At 38.1% G+C, this 24,659-nt stretch overlaps 1 protein-coding gene across 1 annotated transcript in view; it reads right to left on the minus strand.

Annotated features, from left to right (window-relative positions):
• LOC150080426 (anoctamin-5-like) overlaps positions 1 to 24,659 on the minus strand; it is a 251,979-nt gene that overhangs the window by 26,022 nt on the left and 201,298 nt on the right. The window contains exon 23 of the mRNA XM_090381897.1: positions 10,071 to 10,123. Within this exon, the coding sequence (XP_090238023.1) occupies positions 10,071 to 10,123 (53 nt within the window). The remainder of the gene's footprint in view (positions 1 to 10,070; positions 10,124 to 24,659) is intronic.

A 24,659-nucleotide genomic window follows, 5' to 3' on the forward strand; every position in this document is an offset into this window, starting at 1 on the left:
TTATTACAAAGGTGTTTTTCCTTCTGCTTGGAAATTTGCTCATATCCAGCCAGTTCCTAAAGAGGGTGACAAATCCCTCCTATCCAATTATCGTCCCATTGCAATTACTTCTACTTTTTCTAAAGTAATGGAGAAATCAATTAACCGCCAACTCTTAAACTACCTAGAAACCTTCCGTCTGATCAACAATTGCCAGTATGGATTCCGTCAGTGTTGATCCACTGGTGATATTCTGGCTTATGTTACCCATTTATGGACTAATTCAATGGAAAGGTTCGGTGAAACGGAAGTAGTTGCTCTTGACATCTCAAAGCCTTTTGATCGTGTTTGGTATAAAGGTCTTCTAAACAAGCTTCCATCTTATGGTTTGCCAATTGTTTTTAGTAATTGGTTATCCAGTTTTCTCTCTGATCGCTCACTGAGGGTGATGGTAGATGGCTCTTTGTCTTCTAACTTCTCCACTAATGCCGGTGTCCCCCAAGGTTCAGTTCTTTCCCACACTCTTTTCCTCTTGTATATTAATGACCTTCTTCCAATGATTGGAAATCCTATCCATAGTTTTGCCGATGATAGCACATTGCATTCCACTTTCCATTTTGAGAAACCTTGTCCTGCTCAATCAGCTTCAACTTCTCGAAAATCTGCTACCAATTTCTTAAATGCCGATCTTCAGATAATTCTCCAGTGGGGCAAAGACAACTTAGTTGATTTCAACCCTTCTAAAACTAAGTCTTGTCTTATATCTCGCAAAAAGGATTCTTCTGTTCCTATGCTTATCTTTAGTGACACTCCGATTTCTAGGCAAAATGATATATCTCTTTTGGGGATTACCCTGACTTCTAATCTCTCTTGGCACAAGCACATTACAAATATTGCTTCCTCTGCATCTAAAAACTTGGGTTTTCTTTTTCGCTCTCAGCGTTACTTTTCTTCCAAACAGCTGCTCACTGTGTATAAATCGCAAATCAGCCCTGCCTCACATCTGGGGTGGTGCCCCCAAAATCTCTCTCAGGCTTCTTGATTACATTCAGAAGAGGGCAGTTAGGTTAATTAATGATTCATCTCTAACAGAGCCTCTCCACTCGCTTTCTCATGGACGTACTGTTTCTGCTGCATGCCTCTTCTACAGATACTTCCATGGGCACTATTCTTCTGAATTGGCTTCTATAATTCCCGCTCTCTCTTTCAAAACAGTCCGAACACGTGCCGCCAACATCCATTTACTGTCCAACTTCAAATCCACAGAACCAACTTTTCATCTTCCTCATTTATTCATTCAACTGCTGTTTTCTGGAACAACCTTCCTTCATACGTATTTCCTGAAAATTACAATCTACAGAAGTTCAAGTCCAATATCAACAAATATCTTCTTTCGTCTTCTCAACCTCTAACCCAAGCACGGTACTAAGTACTATAGGTTCTAATACCTCTCGTGTTTGGGGTTCACATAAAAAAAAAAAAAAAAGAGAGAGCTAGTCACTTTGCAGTTCAAGATAACAGGCATTCTTGTGGATGGGATTCATCAATGATTGAGAATTGTCAAAAAAGTCAATGAGAGAGTCATTTGCTGATTTTGTTAAACAGACTGAACTTCATAAAGTCCATGGTGGTAGAGTCAAGGCAAAACAGAGTAAGATTCCTGACTTGTCGAGCATGGAAGTTGATTTTAGTGAGGATATCAGATGCTTCACAGGTTGCAGTGATTACTTTGGCTATAAGAGTGATGTCAGCAATAACTCTTCTAGTGAAGAGAGGCCTCAGATGAAAGTAGTCAAATAGCGATTCATAGTATACTGAGTGATAAAATAGAGGGTTCTGGAACATAAGAATTATCGGATAAAAATTCCAGCATTTTGAATGCTTTGTTAGTGATTTTAAGGACATGGGCATCAAATTTAGCACTGCTGGAGAAGAGAACCCCCAAGTTACTGATTTGGTCACACCTTTTGATGACAACAGAGTTGATAGTGTACTCCATATTTATTAGTTGTAGTCTGAACAAGAGGAATTCTTTCTCTTGTTGAGACTACACACACGAGGGGGTATGAATTCAAATTGAGAAAAGACAGTTGCAGAAATTTACCTTTAGCCAGCAAGTGGTTGCTGGAACAAACTTCCATCTGTGTTGCAGAAGTTTATAGTTTAAATAAATTCAAGAAAGAACTGGACAAATGTGTGGAGCAGATGAAGAGGTGAATGGGAAGTGGATTTTTTTTTTTTTTTTTTTTGGCTGATGCTGTATAAACTTGCTTTCTTGCATCATATGCCACTACAAATGCTAATGCTAAAAGAGGAAACATTTACTTCTGAGAGAGGACAAACTGCCATATTTGTCAATTGCAGTACATTCAGTTATAGAGAGAAATTTTTTTGCTTAAGAGCATATGTCATTCTTTTCTAGACTATGAAATGACATTTAGAACAGACAACCTGCTAACAGCATAACACAAAATGGCTTTCAGCATTTGCTTAGTTTCTAGTATCCCCACAAAGAGGACTTCATTTTTGTGATATTGGGTGACCCTGGAGACTATTTTACTTCTCCTGAATGGTATGGAAATGTGAATGATGGTTTTCCTGCTCCTCCAATTAATGGGGTGGTGGGACTGAATGCTGAACTTAGTGTTTTTGAAGATCGGTCAATAATGTAATTCCGCCGGAGACCAGCAGAATTACTTAACAAGTACAGGTCACTGTTGAAAAAAAGCCATGAATCAAAGTTGAATTTGAAAGTGTCTGCAATTCTGCCAGACACGATAGGAGGAAGTATATGATGAGAGATTTGTCGATCAATTCGGCCCTGGAAAGATTGTGCAAGGCTCAAGGAGTAGAATTTTTTTCAGCCTGGTCTGTACTTGTTAATAGGAGAGATTGCTTCTACACAGATGGGATACACTTAAATAGAAAGGGTACAAGAATATTTGCTGATGCTATCTTCTATTGGAATGAGCAGCAACCTGGAAAACAAGATGCAGGGTATTTCAAAGACTGCTGGGAGTCATTGTGGTACAAGTAAACACATGGGTTGTGTTAGGGTAGCTAAGAATAGGAACAGGTGCATGTATACTTGCATGTACACCAATGCTACGAGTTTGGTAAATAAATTTGATGAATTTGAGGTATTGCTCAAAACATCAAAGGCAGATATTGTTGGGATATCAGAGACGTGGTGTCACACAGATATAAGGAATGCAGAACTGGAATTTGGGGAATATCTTTTCTGTACAATTTGTACAGAAAAGATAGACAGGATAGGAAGGGAGGAGGGGTTAGGCTATTAGTTAAGAAACACATAAAATCCAAGGAAGTGAAGCCAGCCGACATCGCTGGACAGTGCAGTGTCGAGTCAGTTTGGTGTGACATAAGCACTGGGAGATCAAAATTGACAGTAGGAATGTGTTATAGGCCTAATGACTCTGATGAGTATAATAAGAAACAACAGGGAAATAAGAGTGGGCTAGTAAATCAGAGAGTCATAATGGAGGATTTTAATTTCCCAGATATTGATTGGAATTTGTGGATTGGTCACTCACACACTAGCAACGCTTTTGTGGATTTATTGGATGATCGTTTTCTATATCAGCATGTTCGGGAGGCAACTAGAGGGAGTAATACTCTTGATTTGATTATCAGTAGTGATTCTTCATGCATTAAGAACTGCAGATAAAGGAACCACTAGGTGGTGGTGATCACAGTGTGCTGAAGTGGGATTTACTCAAAGAGGTAACTATCATCATTGGTAAAGGGAAGGGTTTTTGCTTTCGTAAAGGTGACCAGGGTGGTCTGAAACAGTATTTAAATTCTATATAGTGAGACCAACTGATGAGTTACCAACAGCAAATTCAAAATGGGAAGCTTTCAAAGAATTTATCTTGGAAGCTACTAGGCTTTACATACCAAATAAGAAATGTTGTTCAAGGTTTAGGCCTAATTGCATTGTCAGATGAACTAATGAGACATATGGCAGAGAAGAAAAATGCATGGGATACATATAAATTAATGGGTGACATGGAAGCCTATGAGAGATACAAGCTGGTCTGTAACCAAGTCACAGAGGGGATTAGGCAGGCAAAGGCAGATTATAAGAAATCTTTGGCAAAGGATGAAAAGAAAATCAACAAAGAGTTCTTTACCTATGTAAACTCTAGAAGGAAAGGGATGAATCAGATTGGTCCACTGGATATTGATGGTTCAACCATTGGTGATTCTGCTCAGGTGGCTAACAAACTGAATGAGTATTTTGCATCTACATTCACACATGAGGAGTTATTCAGGGAGAGGAATGCAAGAGGTGAGTTAAACTCTGGCAGTGAGCTAGATGATTTTGTAATAACTGAGAGGAAAGTGGAGGAGAAATTGTTGAAGATAAACAAAAAACAGGCTCCCAGAGTGGATGGGATTTATCCAGTTATAATAAAAGAGGCAGCAAAGGAAGTAAGCAAACCCTTAGCCATAATTATGAGAGCTTCTTTGGACTCAGGGGAGGTACCCATGGACTGGAGTTGTGAAAATGTGACCCCAATTCACAAAGGAGGATCAAAGGGCGACACAAGTAATTATAGGCCTGTTAGTTTAACTTCAGTTAAAGGAAAATTAATGGAGGTACTGGTTAAAGAAGCACTGCAGGATCATCTAGACAAGACTTCAGTTATAGCTCGGACACAGGTTATAGCTTAAGGTGGTAGAAAATTAAAAAGATCTGGGAGTAATTGTGCAGTCAGATATGAAGTTTTCTGAGCAATGCAGACAGGCTGCCAGGGCAGGTCACGGGATTTTGTCAATGATATATAGGAATTTTGCTAGCAGGGAGAAGGAGGTGATTGTCCTTCTGTATAAGGCAATGGTCAGGCCACGCCTTGAGTACTGCATACAGGTCTGGAGGTCTCATTTTAGGAAGGATGTAAATTTACTTGAGCATGTACAGAGAAGGGCAACAAGATTGGTGAGGGGGAATGAAGGGATTCTCTTACCAAGAGAAGCTTAAGTTCTGCAAATTGCAGTGGCTGGAGACTAGGCACCTGCGCGGTGATCTGATTGAGGTGTACGAGGCCTTGAATGGGTTGAGCACGCTGAATTCTGATGGGATCTTCCACTTGTTCAGATTACGAACCTAAAGGAGCATAAATTCAAATTAAGAAAAGACAGATGTAGAATAGATGTGCAGAAATTTGCCTTTAGCCAGCGGGTGGTTAATTGCTGGAACAAACTTCCATCTGTTGTTGTGGGAGTTGATAGGTTGAATAAATTTAAGGAGGAACTGGACAGGCATTTGGAGGGAATGGTGTGATTTTATTTTTTTTTTTTTTTTGGGCTGATGCTGCATAAGCTCATACACTTGCTTTCTTGCATCACATGCCACTACTATTACTACTACTACTACAGCATGTTTTGTTAAGGGAAAGTCTTGCCTGACCAATTTGATTGGATACTATGATGTGGTCACAAAGGAACTGGATGCAGGGAATAACTTTGATATCATATATTTGAGTCTTAGAAAGGCTTTTGACACTGTTGCAAACGGAAGACTGCTGAACAAACTGGAGTAGCGTGGCATTGGAGGCAAATTGCTGCAATGGATACAGGGATAGTTGAGTGGGAGAAGACAGAGAGTGGTAATCAATGGACACTGCTCATCGTGGACTAATGTTATTAGTAGAGTCCCTCAGGGTTCAGTGTTAGGTCTATTGTTGTTTTCTGTATTTATAAATGATATTGATGATGGTATATCAACCTTAATTTCCAAGTTTGCAGATGATAAGAAGGTTGGAAGGGTTGTTAATGACACTAATGACAGTATGCTGGTGTAACAAGATCTAGAAAAAGTTGAGCAGATGGGTTGAGAGGTGGCAAATGAAGTTTAACATTGACAAGTGTAAAGTACTACATATTGGAAGCAGTAATGTATCAACAGATTAATACATTACCAGAGTAATGTATCAACAGATTAATACATTACCAGAGTAATGTATCAACTTTGTGGTACTACAATGACAGTGGTAGAGAATGAAAAGGACCTGGGGGTAATTGTGTAGGCAGATATGAAATGTTCTGAGCAGTGTAGATGGTCTGCAAGAGTAGCTCAGGGTGACTTGTCAATGATATACAGGAATTTTTCTAGCAGGGATAAGGAGGTGATTATCCCCTTGTATAAGGCAATGGTCAGGCCACACCTAGAGTACTATATACAAGTCTGGAGGCCTCATTTTAAGAAGGATGTAGAGCTGCTGGAACGAGTACAGAGAAGGGCAACAAGATTAGTGAATGGAACAAAGGGTTGCTTTTATGAAGAAAGGCTTAAGTTTTCAAATTACAGTGTCTGGAGACTAGGCAAATGCGAGGTGATCTGATTGAGGTGTATAAAGCCTTGAATGGTTTGAGCATGCGCAATGCTGATGGGATGTTTCCTCTTGCTCAGAATAATCACCTGAGAGGCATAAATTCAAATTGAGGAAAGACAGATGTAGGATAGATGTGTGGAAGTTTGCCTTTAGCCATTGGGTAGTTGGTTGGTGAAACAGACTTCCATCCTTTGTTGTGGAAGTTGATAGCCTAAATAAATTTAAGGCTGAGCTGTATTTGGAATGAACGTACGTGAAATGGGAGCGTTTTTTTTTTTTTGGCTGATGCTGCATAAACTTGCTTTCCTGCATCATATGCCTCTACTATTGCTATGTTGTTAACACAGTTATTCATAATCTGGCTAATTTAGTTAGGTTCCAGTTCTTTCGGCTACAGTTCTGCAGCACCTCAGGACCATCTCCTAAAGGCCCTGCAGAGCTGTTGGGCAGGATCTATTGTATTTTGTATTATGATGCCATAGCAAGGAACATTTGGATACATTTCACTTCTACATACTCCGTAGCCAGGTTGGGCAGGAGCAGCAGTGTGTAGCACGCGCTTCTTGATTAGACCAGGGTTCGAGCCAGTGCCCACCAAATACAGAGGATGCAGAAAGGTCAGGGAATGACCACCACATATCCCATGACCAGAGGAATATGGTCTTAGTTGCTAATGCTCCTAAAAACCAAATAACAAACAAACAACAAACAAACTTCCACATACACAACATTCACTTCTTCCTTGAAATAGAACAAAACAGTGCCCCCCAGTTTTCTGGCCTTATAGAAAACCTACTGAACAACTCATATGCAGTTCAGAATTCAATACACGAGAAACCTAAAGTAAAGCTTTGAGTAGTATCAAAAAATGCATGCAGGTAATTTACCAATTTCAAGAATAATTTTTCAAGAAAATGCCAATTATCCAGCAGTCAACTATTGAATTAATAACTTCAAAAGCAGCAATAGATGGCTACAAATATTGAGGAATAAAAATAACTTGAAATATTTGCATTGAATCTGGTTCAGTTGAAAAGTAAAAGCTACAAACTGGTTGTTTGAAATGGTTATGACTACCACAAATAACATAACTTTTAAGTACAACCATCCTTGAAAAATATAAGGTAAAGGACATTTGTAATCTTGATAAAAGGGATGTATTTTATGACTTTCTTCCAAAAGTTATTTATAGAGTTTTGCAATGGCAAAAAATTAAGTAAGAAAAGAATTCCTGTTCCGTTATGTTGCAAATACAGATGACACTACAAAACTATGTCACTTGTAATTAAGAAATTCTTTAAGCCAAGATGTTTTAAAGAAATTGAGTAATATCCATGCAATTATGAGGTAAATAAAAGTACCTGGGTTACAATGAAATTAGATAGCAGTAAGGGTTCAAAAAAAAAAAAAAAAAAAAAAAGAAATGTTATGATAATTCTTGATCATTGTAAAAATAATTCATCTGAGACATTAAACTCTGAACAACATAAGGCTATTATTTTTACCTTTCCAGTATTACTAAGTTTTGTGCAGCTACTGTACCAAGCCATTGTTTTAAATCTAAGAAAAAGCCAAAAAATCCTGTGAAATAAGTACTTGATCCATAGTACAATTTCTTTTAGGTGTTACAGGGGAAAGAAGCAATTTGCAGCTAACACGGCCAAGTTAGTCAGTCTCAGCTGAGAGCTGAAATTCTGGAAACTCCCTCAATGGGAAAAGTAAATCATATATTTTCTGTTTATGTGTCCAATTCAAGGGGCCTCTATGATTTACTTCAATGTTTCTGCCATTTTTATGGCAGAAACATTGAAGCGATGATATGTTGAACAAATATGTGTTCACAAAGTTCAGGAACTGAACTAATATTTGGAAAATGATGAAGTTTACCAGCTAGTTGGAGGATCTCCTTTGAGGTAGGTTTTATGTATTGGTGCATACCTTGACAGTGCACACACCAATTCCAATGCTTTTGCAACTTCTGAAAGCATTCCAATAGGCTTCTTTTGGAATTGCTAATAGTTCCTATGTCACATTCGGAATAATTCCGAGTCACTGCAAGTCTACCTTACAAGGAAGCTTGGGGGAAGGGAAGGGGGAATCATGGTAACAAAATCTGGCGAGTATGGTAGATAGGTGCTCACAGTTATCTAAAGCTTTGCAAGAAATTCTTGAATGGAAAGTGCTAAGTATAAATGGGAATTGTCGAGATGCAAGAACCAATTCACAAAAGTACACTATTCCAGCTGTTTTCTCCCAATGGCATCATGCGATTGCTAGAACTGCTTTGTAGTATTCCTGATTCACCGCTTGACCATGAGAGACAAATTCATAATGAACAATGCTCTGTAAGTCAAAAAAATACAATAAATGTGATCGTCATGTTTGATCAAGACTGTCTTACTTCTTTTTGGGCTATGGAGGAGAGTCTTCTATTGAGAGGACTGAACCTTTGTTTCTAGGTCATAGCCATATGCCCATGATTCATCACCAGTAATGATGGAAGAAACAACATATGGATCAGCAGTAGAATGCTGATGAAGGTATGTGAGACCTCATTGCTGTCTGTAATCGTCAGTGAGGAGGCAAGACACAAACTTGGCTGAAATGTGTTGCATTCCCGAATCTTGTATTAAAACTGATTTGTATGTCCCGTAAATAATATCCATTTCACTAGCAAATTCATTAACAGTTAAACATCCATCACTCCTGATCAGATTGTGAACACAAGTAATCAAATCATTGGTTTTTGAAATTGAAGGGTGACCAGAGCAAGCATCTTCTACAGGCATATGGTCCTCTTTAAACTTTACAAACCACTGAAAAGCCTTTGAATGATGCACATTCTGTTGCACCTTTCCCTAATTTGAAACAAAAGTTGATGTAAAATTGCTGCTCAGTAAAATCAGTAATACCATTTAAAATATATATTTTTTAAATGGTATTAGACACACCTGTTCAATGCATGCTAATTCAGATGATTACAGATAAATAGGTAATTAATGCATAATTGTACAGATGAGTCATTGAACATTGCAACTTGCTTTGACACTACAGTTTCAAGATACAATGTTAGTCTCCAAACTTTTTTTATTAAGTTCTTTATTTTACACTGGTCTTTACAAATCATATTGATGAAATCCCCTTCAGTCTAGGGAACAAAATCAAAAGATATGGTGATATACACCATAATTCTGAAGGGGATCAGTAAACAAGTGCGTCAAACCATTAGTATTATATTGTACATCATTTCAAGATAGGATGTCATCATCTGTCCACACACACACACAGAGAGAGAGAGAGAGAGAGAAGCTATGTGATGCATATCTCTACCAGAAAAATTATTTTTGAAAGAGAATGATGGCTATTAAAGTTATTCATTTATTTTCATTTTGAACTGAAAATAACCTATTTCTTTCTTTATGTCATTCATACAAAGTTGCATTCTTCTCATCTGTTACCCATTTTTTCAAACACTGTCTCATTTACCAAAAAGCAATATCATATCAACATCTCATATTCCAAGAACAAACTGAATGGACATTCTCAACTGTTCAGAATGGCAGGATGTGTTAATGAAATTTTAAAAAAATTAAACATCAAATGTATTCAATACTTACTTTAGATATTGAAATTAGTTTCTCATCCCGAAAGGTAGTACTATATATCAGCAAATGTTACTTCTAAGTATGCAATTCAATAAAAATAACATATAAATTAATGAAAAATACTTGCATTTGTTAGTACAGATAATTTCCCAATAGAATCCAATATACGATACCAAATACCTAAAATAAACAAAAAATTATAATAATCATCTTCCATTATACAATTTGTAAATGCTATAACATCATTGGATATTTGCCATGTGGAATAAGATATATAATTCATATTTATTTTATTTGCCTTTAATAGGAAACTTCTGAATACTATAATTATCTAGAACAGTATTTCCTGAATTTACACAGTTGGGGGAACCAGTTTTTTTCAGTATGTTTTTTGTTGCCCAGAAATATATATGCATATAAAAAAACTAATCAATTTCCACTGTTTATTTAATCTTAAACAATAAATCAGTTTTGTGTTACCCTTATGGCTTTTAAATAACAAACAAGAGAACTGATGTGACTGACAATGTCATAACATCACACTTAGCAACTTTATGTCAGAAGCAAAATAAGACAATTTTTATCTTTAATCTTATGTGGCCTTATTTTGTATAATTTTGCTTTATTTGGGTAAACAGAGTTGTTCTAGAGTATAGAGATGTGGTAAAAATAATCCACATGCACATGTTAATAGGTTAAGGCTCTGATAGGGCCCTATGCTACAACATGCATAGCTTGCTGAATATGTAAGTGCTAATGAGTTAAGCACTGTAAGAAAAATATATTTAAAGTTTGTTTCTTATTTTAATACAATTTTTGTTTCTAGTAGGAAAGCCCGGCCATGTTAAAGAATTTTGGATACCATTTGTTGAAAAGAAACATGAAAAATTTAAAGCATAAAATTTATAAATATATATATTATCAAAAATTTATCTGAAATAATACCACTCAAAAACCCAAAGATAAAAACTGTTAAAAAATTCTGTATATATTTGATTAAAATGCACTGTTATAAGATAAAGCTCCAAAGAAAATCTGAAGCAGCAAACAGTACTGAAATACTAAATGTGTGCTGATATCCTGATTTTCAGGCATGTCTCTTAAACAAAGCACCATTCTTAGTCATTGTACAATTGTGCTTCCTTCTTCTTCAGAAGATAATACAGTGCAGTACACAAAACAGGCACACACAGGTAGTTTCAAAAAAGGGCTTTAATTCAAAATCCAAGTTAATATATGGCACAGCCACCTTTGGAAAGCCTCAACTTTCCCTAGCACACTTTCTATCAACTTCTGGTTGGTTTTGGCCAGAATTTGTCACCATCCCCACCATTCAAAGTAGTTGTCAGAGCTGATTTGGAAGAAAGCCATTTTAGCTGTAGTCTAAACTTTATCCCCTTCAATCCTTCACTGCATTTTCCTGGCTCCAATTTTTCAAACAGTTATTCAATGAGGATTAGGTCTGGGCTCTGAGCCACCCAATCCAATTTTAAACCATTACTGTCCATAAATCAGTCTTGCAGGACCCTTGCTATATGACATGGAGGATCATCATGGTGATACTGACAGGATCTATTTCCATAGTACTGCCACATTGTAGTGCATAATTGTTCAATTATACACCATTCATCTATCAATCCCCTAGTCCATCAACTGGACTTCTATATGTGTAGTCATTTGCATTAACAAACTACATTACAAACCTGCAATCATTTCATGTTGTTATCACATAAATAAAATCTTTTCAAAATGCTATTGCTAAAATAACCTCTTCCATATCCAAACTTAAAAGAAAAACCATGATCTTTGAAACTGTAATCTTCAAGAATTTGAGTGCATACATACATAATTCCTTTATCCAAGAATTTCAATTCAAGAACATCAACCTGCTCCATCCAATTGGCTTTATTTTCATGCTTCACGTATGTTAATCTGAATAAGGGTCATCAGATAAATTGCCAAAGCTTTTGATTCTGTTCACCCTAAAGTGCTTCATTTTAAGTTATGCCTTATGGAATATTACCACCTTTACTTGACTGTAAAATTCACTTGTTAAATAACAGGTCAGCAAAAGTTGTTCTCCAAAGGGGGCTTTGTCCTTCACTGCATTTTCCTCTTGCAGAGTGCCACAGGTCTCTCCTCTGGGCACCTCTACTGTACATCGTATATTTCAGTGACCTCACAACAGCACTCCAAACTTTCAGTGTCAAATGATAACTGTTTGCTGATGACCTTAAGCCTATTGATTCAACCTCCGATGCTCATATTTTAGAGTCTTGTCTCAAATTCATCTCATATTGACTCAGTGAAAATAATGTCTTTAAATACAAGTACATGCTATGTCAGTTTTCTCTCAGATGTCAGCTTAAACCTTTAATACTACTGAATTATCATGTCAATCAGGAAAAAGTCAGAGTTGTTGATCACTTCAGAGATCTTCATGTTACCACATATCATGACCTTTGCCCCAGGGGCTAAGAACATCAACCTGCTAGAATTTCAAGTCTAGAGCATAATTTCATTTCTAGAGCATAAGTCGCTTATTTCACAATGCTTGTGAAATAAGCGACTTATGCTCATTGGTTGAGTGTGCTATACTTATTGTATTTTCTCTTTTTTTTTGGGGGATTTCTGATTTGGCTGCCCCACTTCTTCGCAGTCTGGGACAGGCAAACAGGGGTTCCCCTGCTGGCTAAATGAGCAATTCTTTACTGGGACAGAGTGATCAAGTTAATCTTAGCATTTCTCTCCCTTTGTAGCTATAAAGCCCTGGGAACAACTTCCTATTAAACTTGGGGGGGGGGGATGTTTTTACTAATCAGGATAGTAATTGCTGGCATTTTATTAATTTATTTAGAGATTGAGTTATTTATTATTGAAGATTTCTTAATCCTTGCACCTTCATATATAGCCCATTGGTTTGTATATACAATAGACTTTCAGAATAATGACACCTTCGGGGATTCAAGATGCCGTTATTTCAATTTTTCCGTTATCTAGAAAGTTTTATTTTTAATATATTTAATGCAGAAATAATGAGGCTAAATAAGAAATAGAGAGTAAGAATTCAACTTTATTAACTGCACATAAAAAACAAACACACTGATGATCCAATGTTATATTCTGCCATTAATACACTACTACTTATACCCCATTCTATTTTCTTTATTATATCAAGTTTAGTCTGTGGGGGTAACAGTGGTATCGTCAGAGTCCTTCCCACACTGGGTGGAAAAGGTCTGGATTTGAATCCTGTCAATGATGCAAGGAACTTTTATGGGCTTTTTTTTCACTCTGTGGCTGAGTTAGTCAGTTTCAGATATAGGTTTTCCTCCCAGAAACAGGGGTTTCTTGTCCAGCAAAACAGGCAAATTGACCAGAGAACAGATGCAATTTACAGACACAATACACATGGGTATATGAATTAACTTTCCGGGTGACCCTAATGTAATAGTTTGGATTATATCAAGTTTGCCACTAAGCTTTAATGCGGTTCTTCTTTTCTTCTCTGTTTGAGGTACAGAGAAGAAACTTATCTGTTTGAGGTACAGTTTTATTAACTTTAGGAGCCACAGTGAGGGTTTTTTTAATTTAAAATAAATGTAAAAAAGCGGTATAATCCATGATATCAGTACAGAATTCACTCTTAAAATGGTGAATGCAAACAAATACAGTAATCACATGACTTGCCGTATGCAAACATCCAATCTCAATGTATGCAAACATCCAATCTCAATGTGCTGTTAGCTCCAATGTTCCATTATTTGGGGCGCCATTATCTCGACAGTCTACTGTAGTGTAAATATTTGAGTTTTATTAAGACTTATTTAATGATCACTGAGTCTTCTAGTGATATTGACCTAGAAGAATTTATGGATAAGGATTTGCTTGATGCTACTAGTGATCTGACAGAGATGAGAAAGAAGAGGTCAATAAAGGTATATTTTCTTAAGTAGAGGGACTTACAGAAATAGAAGTGTTCTCTATTAAAAGCATCTCAAGAACACCTGTTAAGGGCAAATCATCATTGCTCTCATGGCTTCCACAAAATATTCTATCTCAGAAGGATTCTAAAAAAAAAAAACAATGCTAAAAGTGGTGATACATCAGTATCTAAGAAAGATATAGAAAGTGATTCTCAAAGAAAGAAAACCGAAACTAACAGAAGAAAGAGGAAAGATGATAGTGTTAAAAAAAAAATTTCTGAATATGAAGGATTTCATTATGTTAAAGAAATTAGGAATCAACTGAACTTGTTTGACATACATAATAAGGTTCCTACTACTGGTATGAGTGTCATTTTAGATCTTTGGGATACCTTTTAAACCAAGACAATAGATGTTTACACTGAGAATGTGATTTTAAAGGATTGGTGAAAAGTAAAGAGAAAGCTATGAGTCTTACAACATATGTATCTGTTGATCAGAAGACTATTGAGGCTGATAAGAGAAGCCATCTAAGGTCTTAATAATCAAAGAAGCTAGTGATAAGTTCCAAACTAGTGAACAAGTAAAGACTGAGATTATAAAAGAAATCTGTCCTGTTCTTCTGTGAAAGTGAGAAATGTTAGACCTATTGGAGACAAAGGAGTTATTGCCAAGATCTGGAGCTGTTCTAAGATGAAGAGTTGTTCTAAAATCAAGGAATTGAGCTTTAAGTATATAGTCCCTAAATATGTTTTTCCTAAAACAGTAGTGTATGATGTAGAAAAGGACATTTCACGGAAAGACTTTGTGAAACAGTGTGAGGTAAGAAATTTAAGGATTGTGGATATTCTGAACAAAGTTTTAAGACAATATTGAGGTGTTATATGCAAGGAAATCTAAAAATAATAATATGAATAATTGGGTAGGTATTGCAAACAAAGTCTCCTTTGTGGCAGCTTATAAAAGGATTTACAAGACTAGCATTAGCATTAGTAGAGGCATTTGATGCAAGAAAGCAAGCTTATGCAGCATCAGCCAAAAAAAAAAAAACCCACTTCCACTTCACCCCTCTGTTCGTTCAAAATACCTGTCCAGCTGAGCCTTAAAATTATTTAGGTTATCAACCTCCACGACAAGGGATGGAAGTCTGTTCCACCAACCAACTACCCGCTGGCTAAAGGCAAATTTCCACACGTCTATCCTACATCTGTCTTTCCTCAATTTGAATTTATGCCCTCTCAGGTGATTATTCTGAGCTAGAGGAAGAATCCCATCAGCATTGAGCATGCTCAAACAATTCAAGGCTTTATACACCTCTGTCAGATCACCTCGCTGGTGCCTAGTCTCCAGACACTGTAATTTGCAAAACTTAAGCCTTTCTTCGTAAGAGCACCCCTTTGTTCCATTCACTAATCTTGTTGCCCTTCTCTGTACTCGTTCCAGCAGCTCTACATCCTTCTTGAAATGAGGCCTCCAGACCTGTATACAGTACTCAAGGTGTGGCCTGACCATTGCCTTATACACGGGAATAATCACCTCCTTATCCCTGCTGGAAAAATTCCTGTATATCATTGACAATACTCCATGAGCTACTCTTGCAGCCCATCTGCACTGCTCAGAGAACTTCATATCTGCCTGCACAACCACCCCCAAGTCCCTTTCAATCTCTACCACTGTCAGTGTAGTACCACAGAGTTGATACGTTGCTCTGGGGTTGCTGTTTCCCCATGTGTAGTACTTGACATTTGTCAATGTTAAACTTCATTTGCTACCTCTCAGCCCATCTGCTCAACCTTTCCAGATCCTGTTGCAGCAGCATAGTGTCAGTAGTGTCCTTGACAACCCTGTCAACCTTTGTATCGTCTGCAAACTTGGACATTAAGCTTGATATACCATCATCAATATCATTCATAAATACAAAAAACAATAATGGACCCAACACTGAGCCCTGAGGGACTCCACTAATAACATTAGTCCACGATGAGCAGTGTCCATTGATTACTACTCTCTGTCTTCTCCCCCTCAACCACCCCTTTATCCATAGCAGCAATTTGCCTCCAATGTCACACTGCTCCAATTTGTGTAGCAGTCTTCCATGTGCAACAGTATCAAAAGCCTTTCTAAGATCCAAGTATATAATATCAAAGCTATTCCCTGCATCCAGTTCTTTTGTAACTGCATCATAGTATCCAATCAAATTGGTCAAGCAAGACTTCCCCTTAACAAAACCATGCTGTGTCTGAGCTATAACTGAAGTCTTGTCTAAATGATCCTGCAGTGTTTCTTTAACCAGTGCCTCCATTAATTTTCCTGGAACAGAAGTTAAGATCACAGGTCTATAATTACTTGTGTCAGCCTTTGATCCTCCTTTGTGAATTGGGGTCACATTTGCACATTTTCAGTCTATGGGTACCTCCCCTGAGTCCAAGGAAGCTCTCATAATTATGGCTAAGGGTTTGCTTACTTCCTTTGCTACCTCCTTTAATATAACTGGATAGATCCCATCCACCCCAGGTGCCTTTCTTGTGTTTATCTTCAACAATTTCTCCTCCACTTTACTCTCAGTTATTACAATATTCTCTAGCTTACTGCCAGAGTTGAATACACCTCTGGCATTCCCCTCGCTGAATAACTCATGTGTGAATGTCGATGCAAAATATTCATTTAGTTTGTTAGCTACCTGAGCAGGATCATCAATAGTTGACCCATCGATATCAAGTGGACCAATCTGATTCATCCCCTTCCTTCTAGAGTTTACATAAGTAAAGAACGCTTTGCTGTTTTTCTTTGCATCCCTTGCCAAGGATTTCTCGTAATCTGCCTTCGCCTGCCTAACCTCCTTTGTAACTTGGTTGCATATCAACTTTTATCTATCATAGGCTTCTGTGTCATGTGTTAATTTGCAAGTATCCCATGCATTTTTCTTCTCTGCCATATGCCTCATTAGTTCATCTGACATCCATTTTGGCCTAAACCTTGAACAATACAGTCTGGATACGAGAGTAGCCTGTGCGGACGAAGGTCTTTGACGCTCTTGGAACAGAGAAGTTTTTCCTGATTTATTTTCTGATTTATTAGCTTAAATTGTCATATTAACTTATTTCTAGAGTAGCTTTATATTCCTAGTTACGATACTTAGTTTAAAGTTTAACTTAGACAGAAATTTTGTAGGTATTACTTAGTATCGGTAACGGTATCAAATCCATGTGTTACAAATTGAACGAGAGGTCTTTTTTTTTTTTAACCAAATTTAGTCGATTTATTAACCAATTGTTATATTAAATTATCTTCTATAAGTAGATTATAGACCTAGTCAGGATCCTTAGTTTATTCTAAATTGAGATAGCGAGATTTGGAAGCTAATCAATACTTACGAGTCCGTAGAAGTACCGTTCGTGAATTCCCGCCATTTTTACACGATAGCATAACCTTAGTGTAGTATAGTGCATAATATAATATTGTCAATTAATCAGTAAATCTATTAATCTTGATAAACTTTATTGTCAATTAAATTGTACTTTTAACTCTCTCTCTATATATATATATATATATATATAACGACTTAATCGTAACAAATAATTAATACATAACCATAGTGGTACACGTGATACGGAAGTTATATAAAGGGAACTCGTAGAAAACACTAGATACCGAAAAAATAAATATAGCGTTATAACTGTTTTGGGATATAACTTAAAGATTTAATTTTGTTTTGAAATTTTATTGAATTAAATCGGAATCATGACTCAGACCATAGCAGCAAAGCAAAAGGCTCAAACTAATGGGAGTGCTGTGGTTCAGGGGAGAACGGAGGGGGGCAGTTGCCCTCTGAATCACAGTCTTTTAAAATGCACTGTTTGCTTGATGTTTGCGGAGCAGTCGGGTATGGGACATGATACTGCCATGGGGGATGTCTTTGTGTGTGCACGATGTAAGGAGTGCAAGGAAATCAGGCGACAACTCAGCGTTGTTATGGGCCTTATGAGAGCTTGAAGGACAGGGTGGATGCCCTCGAAGGTAATAAATTGAGGGGCCCATCAAGCTCTCAGCCGCCCACATCAATGCCAGAGATTGCACTTGGTCATCAGGCAACACAGAGGCAGCCCCCTAGGCAGAATGCACTGGTCCCACAGGAACTAGTAGTTGTTGGTGACTCTATTGTCAGGGAAGCGGGGAACATGCTTTGCAAAAAGGATAGGTGGAATAGGACCAGGGTATGTCTGCCAGGGGCAGAGGTTGATGACGTTGTAGAGCGGATATCATCTTTTAAGGGCACAAAAGGTGATGTAGTTGTACACGTTGGCACTAATGATATTAAGAGTAGGAGACCGGCGGAATTACTTAGCAAGTACAGGTCACTGTTGAAAAAAAAGCCGTGAATTAGGGTTGAATTTGAAAGTGTCTGCAATTCTGCCCAGACACGATAGGAGGGAGTATATGATGAGAGCCTTGTCGATCAATTCGGCCCTGGAGGGATTGTGCAAGGCTCAAGAGGTAGAATTTTTTTCAGCCTGGACTGCACTTGTTAACAGGAGAGATTGCTTCTACAGGGATGGGATACACTTAAATAGAAAGGGTGCAAGAATTTTTGCTGATGCTGTCGAGGCAGAGTTAGGTGTTTCGGAAAACTGCTAGTTGGGGGGGATACAAGGAATAATAGATTAACAGTAGCCACTGGCAGAGGTGGAAGTGGTGATTCTTGCACTGCTTCTATTGAAATGAGCAGAAGCCTGAAAAACAAGATTCAGGATATTTCAGAGACTGCTGGGAGTCATTGCGGTACAAGTAAACACATGGGTTGTGTTAGGGTAGCCAAGAATAGAAACAGGTGCATGTATACCTGCGTGTACACCAATGCTAGGAGTTTGGTAGATAAATTTGATGAATTTGAGGTATTGCTCAAAACATCAAAGGCAGATATTGTTGGGATATCAGAGACGTGGTGTCACACAGATATAAGGAATGCGGAACTGGAATTTGGGGAATACAATGTGTATAGAAAGGATAGACAGGACAGGAGGGGAGGAGGGGTTATGCTATTAGTTAAGAAACACATAAAGTCCAAGGAAGTGAAGCCAGTCAACATCGATGGACAGGGCAGTGTCGAGTCAGTTTGGTGTGACGACATAAGCATAGGAAAATCAAAATTGAGAGTAGGAGTGTGCTATAGGCCTAATGACTCTGATGAGTATAATAAGATATTGTACAGGGAAATAGAGTGGGCCAGTAAATCACAGAGTCTTATAATGGGGGATTTTAATTTCCCAGATATTGACTGGAATTTGTGGGTTGGTCACTCACACACTAGCAAGGCTTTTGTGGATTTATTGGATGATTGTTTTCTACATCAGCATGTTCGTGAGGCAACAACAGGGAGCAATACTCTTGATCTGATTATCAGTAGTGATTCTTCATGCATTAAGAATCTGCAGATAAATGAACCACTAGGTGGCAGTGATCACAGTGTGTTGAAGTGGGATTTACTCAAGGAGGTAACTACCATCAGAGGTAAAGGGAAGGGTTTTTGTTTTCGTAAAGGCGACTGTGATGGTCTGAGACAGTATTTAAATCCTATACAGTGGGACCAACTGATGATGTTACCAACAGCAAACTCAAAATGGGAAGCATTCAAGGAACTAATCTTGGAGGCTACCAGGCTTTACATACCAACTAAGAAATATTGTTCAGGGTTTAAGCCTAAATGGTTGTCAGATGAACTAATGAGACATGGCAGAGAAGAAAAATGCATGGATACATACAAATTAATGGGTGACATGGAAGCCTATGATAGATATAAGTTGGTCTGTAACCAAATCACAAAGGAGATTAGGCAGGCAAAGGCAGACTACGAAAAATCTTTGGCAAAGGATGCAAAGAAAAACAGAAAAGAGTTCTTTACCTATTTAAACTCAAGAAGGAAAGGGATGAATCAGATTGGTCCACTGGATATTGATGGTTCCACAGTTGAGGATCCTGCTCAGGTGGCTAACAATCTAAACGAGTATTTTGCATCTACATTCATGCATGAGGAGATATTCAGGAAGGAGAATGATGTAGGTAAAGTAAACATTGGCAGTGAGCTGGATGATTTTGTAATAACTGAGAGGAAAGTGGAGGAGAGATTGTTGAGGATAAACATAAAAAAGGCACCTGGGGTGGATGGGATCTATCCAGTTATATTAAAGGAGGCAGCAAAGGAAGTAAGCAAACCCCTAGCCATAATTATGAGAGCTTCTTTGGACTCAGGGGAGGTACCCATAGACTGGAGATGTACAAATGTAACCCCAATTCACAAAGAAGAATCAAAGGCTGACACAAGTAATTATAGACCTGTTAGTTTAACTACTGTTCCAGGTAAATTAATGGAGGCACTGGTTAAAGAAGCACTGCAGGATCATCTAGACAAGAATTCAGTTATAGTTCATCAGACGCAGCATGGTTTTGTTAAGGGCAGGTCATGCCTGACCAATTTGATTGGATACTATGATGTAGTCACAAAAGAACTGGATGCAGGGAATAGCTCTGATATTATATATTTGGATCGTAGAAAGGCTTTTGATACTGTTGCACATGGAAGACTGCTGCACAAATTGGAGCAGTGTGGCATTGGAGGCAAATTGCTGCTATGGATAAGGGGATGGTTGAGTGGCAGAAGACAGAGAGTGGTAATCAATGGACACTGGTCAACGTGGACTAATGTTATTAGTGGAGTTCCTCAGGGTTCAGTGTTGGGTCCGTTGTTGTTTTCGGTGTTTATGAATGATACTGATGATGGGATATCAAGTTTAATGTCCAAGTTTGCAGATGATACAAAGGTTGGCAGGGTTGTTAAGGACACCACTGACGCTATGCTGCTGCAACAGGATCTGGAAAGGTTGAACAGATGGGCTGAGAGGTGGCAAATGAAGTTTAACATTGACAAATGTAAAGTACTACATCTGGGAAACAGTAACCCCAGAGCAACGTATCAACTCTGCGGTACTACACTGACAGTGGTGGAGAATGAAAAGGACCTGGGGGTAATTGTGCAGGCAGATATGAAGTTCTCTGAGCAGTGCAGACGAGCTGCAAGAGTAGCTCATGGTGTCTTGTCAATGATATACAGGAATTTTTCTAGCAGGGATAAGGAGGTGATTATTCCCTTGTATAAGGCAATGGTTAGGCCACATCTTGAGTACTGTATACAGGACTCAAGATGTGGGTCCTGTATACAGTAAAGAAGGATGTAGAGCTGCTGGAACGGGTACAGAGAAGGGCAACAAGATTAGTGAATGGAACAAAGGGTTGCTCTTACGAAGAAAGGCTTAAGTTTTGCAAATTGCAGAGTCTGGAGACTAGGCACCGGCGAGGTGATCTGATAGAGGTGTATAAGGCTTTCAATGGTTTGAGCATGCTCAATGCCAATGGGATTCTTCATCTTGCTCAGAATAATCAGCTCAGAGGGCATAAATTCAAATTGAGGAAAGACGGATGTCGGATAGATGTGCGGAAATTTGCCTTTGGCCAGCGGGTGGTTGGTTGGTGGAACCGACTTCCATCACTTGTTGTTGAAGTTGATAGCCTAAACAAATTTAAGGCTCAACTGGACAGGTATTTCGAGCGAACGGAGGGGTGAAATGGGAGTGGTGTTTTTTTTTTTTTTTTTTTGGCTGATGCCGAATAAGCTTGCTTTCTTGCATCATATGCCTCTACCAATGCTAATGCTAATATTTCTTAGTTGGTATGTAAAGCCTAGTAGTTTCCAAGATAAGTTCTTTGAATGCTTCCCATTTTGAATTTGCTGTTGGTAACATCATCAGTTGGTCCCACTGTATAGAATTTAAATACTGTCAGTCCATCGTAGTCACCTTTACGGAAGCAATAACCCTTCTCTTTACCCCTAATGGTAGTTACCTCTTTGAGTAAATCCCACTTCAGCACACTGTGATCACTACCACCTATTGGTTCATTTATCTGCAGATTCTTAATGCATGAAGAATCACTGCTGATAATCAAATCAAGAGTATTACTCCCTCTAGTTGCCTCCCGAACATGCTGATGTAGAAAACAATCATCCAATAAATCCACAAAAGCCCTGCTAGTGTGTGAGTGACCAGTCCCCAAATTCCAGTCAATATCTGGGACATTAAAATCTCCCATTATAAGACTCTCTGAATTACTGGCCCACTCTATTTCCCTGTACAGTTTCTTATTATACTCATCAGAGTCATTAGGCCTATAGCACACTCCTACTCTCAATTTTGATCTCCCAATGCTTATGTCACACCAAACTGACTCAACACTACACTGTCCAGCGATGTCGACTGGCTTCACTTCCTTGGTCTTTATGTGTTTCTTAACTAATAGCATAACCCCTCCTCCCTTCCTATCCTGTCTATCCTTTCTGTAGACCTTGTACTCCCCAAATTCCAGTTCTGCATCCCTTATATCTGTGTGACACCACGTCTCTGATATCCCAACAATATCTGCCTTTGATGTTTTGAGCAATACCTCAAATTCATCAAATTTGTTTACTAAACTCCTAGCATTGGTGTACACGCAAGTATACCTGCACCTGTTTCTATTCTTAGCTACCCTAACACAACCCATGTGCTTACTTGTACTGCAATGGCTCCCAGCAGTCTCTGAAATATCATGCATCTTGTTTTTCAGGCTTCTGCTCATTCTAATAGAAGCAGTGCAAGAATCTCTTTTACCTCTGCCAGTGGCTACTGTCAATCTATTGGTCTTTGTCTCCCCACAAGCTAGCAGTTTTCGGACCCACCTAACACTGCCTCGATAGCATCAGCAAATATTCTTGCACCCTTTCTATTTAAGTGTATCCCATCCCTGTAGAAGCAATCTCTCCTGTTAATAAGTACAGTCCAGGCTGAAAAAAATATTCTACCCCTTGAGTCTTGCACAATCTTTCCAGGGCCGAACTGATCGACAAGGCTCTCATCATATACTCCCTCCTATCGTGTCTGGGCAGAATTGCAGACACTTTCAAATTCAACGCTAATTCTCGGCTTTTGTTCAACAGTGACCTGTACTTGTTAAGTAATTCTGCCGGTCTCCTACTCTTAATATCATTAGTGCCAACGTGTACAACTATATCACCTTTTGTGCCCTTAAAAAATGATATTCGCTCTACAGCGTCATCAACCTTTGCCCCTGCAGACATACCCTGGTCCTGTTCCACCTATCCTTTTTACAAAGCATGTTCCCTGTTTCCCTGACAATAGAGTCACCAACAACTACTAGTTTCTTCGGGACCAACGCATTCTGCCTTGGGGGTTGCCTCTGTGTCACGTGATGCCCAAGTGCAAGCTCTGGCGTTGATGTGGGCAGCTGAGAGCTTGATGGGCCCCTCAATTTAGTTTCTTCGAGGGCATCCACCCTGTCCTTCAAGCTCTCATATAGGCCCACAAGAACGCTGAGTTGTTTCCTGATATCGATACACTGCTTGCATCGTGCACACACAAAGACATCCCCCATGGCAGTATCATGTCCCGTACCCGATTGCTCTGCAAACATCAAGCAAACAGTGCATTTTATAAGGCTGTGAGTCAGAGGAAACTGCCCCCCCTCAGTTCTGCTCTGAGCCACAGCACTTCCATTAACTTGAGCCTTTTGCTTTGCTGCTCTGGTCTGAGTCATGATTCTATTAATTTATTAATTAATTATAATTAATTATGTTATGTTATTAATTATGCTAAATATAATTAATTATGTTACGTTTGTAATCTAAGTCATTATAGGTATTTATGTAAAAGTACAATTTAACTGCTAATGAAGTTCAACTAACGCTATCTAGTACGGTATATAACTATCGTATCACAAAGGCGGGAACTTACGAACTTTATATCTACGAACACTTAAGTATTAATTAACTTTCAAATCTCGCTGTCTCAATTCAGAATAAACTAACAATCCTTACTAGGTCTATAAGCTACTTACAGAAATAATTCAATGTAAAAAATATTCAATCAAGCGGCTAAATATGGCTAAAGAACTTCTCGTTCAGCGGAGTTGCAAACACGTGGATACCCTTACCGATACTTTTATGCAATTACAAGGCCGAGTAAAGAATAAATGTTAATTTATTCTTTACTCGTTAAGTTAATTCGACTATATGTTAATTGGACAGCTTGTAAATATAGGGAAATTTTTATGGTTACACAGTGTTACAAATATTTCAGTTTTAGTCACATCACCAAATACTGTAAGAGGGATGTCATATGTGGTCACTGTTCTAAGATAGGGCATTCTTTTAGGAATTTTATGGCTATAAATGATAGCCCAGTTTGCTGCAAATGTAAGAATAAAAATAAAGAGACTGCCCATGTTCCTGTGGATTGAGGGGTGACCTGGTATATAAAGGTATTTGGAAATTTATAAGAAAATAAATTATCGCTGAAAGCTTAAATATAATGCAATTAAATGCTCAAAGAGCCAAATCAGTTGCTTTAGAGTTGAATATTGTTTGCCTATGGAGGCAAACAATATTGATATAGCAATTTATGATTTCTGAAGTTAAACAACCAATGGCAGCTATAGTTGTAAGAAATAATGAGTTAGTTGTAACTAAGGTTTCATCCTTGCCAATTTGCTGTGTGTACTGAAGTAATTAGTTGTTTTGGTACTGCATATATATATATATTTTTTTTTTTTTATATTTATTGCAAATATTCAGAACCTATAGAACCATTTGTAGGTTGTCTCTATATTTAAATAACAAGCTGGGAAAAAAACAGAAAAAAATAAATAGAATATTTATTTTTTCATTTAGTTAACATGTGTATCTTCTA

Source organism: Mastigoproctus giganteus, chromosome 9 (assembly GCF_048544385.1).
Source record: "Mastigoproctus giganteus isolate SK-2022 chromosome 9, ASM4854438v1, whole genome shotgun sequence".
In the NCBI taxonomy this organism is placed as follows: Eukaryota; Metazoa; Arthropoda; class Arachnida; order Uropygi; family Thelyphonidae; genus Mastigoproctus; species Mastigoproctus giganteus.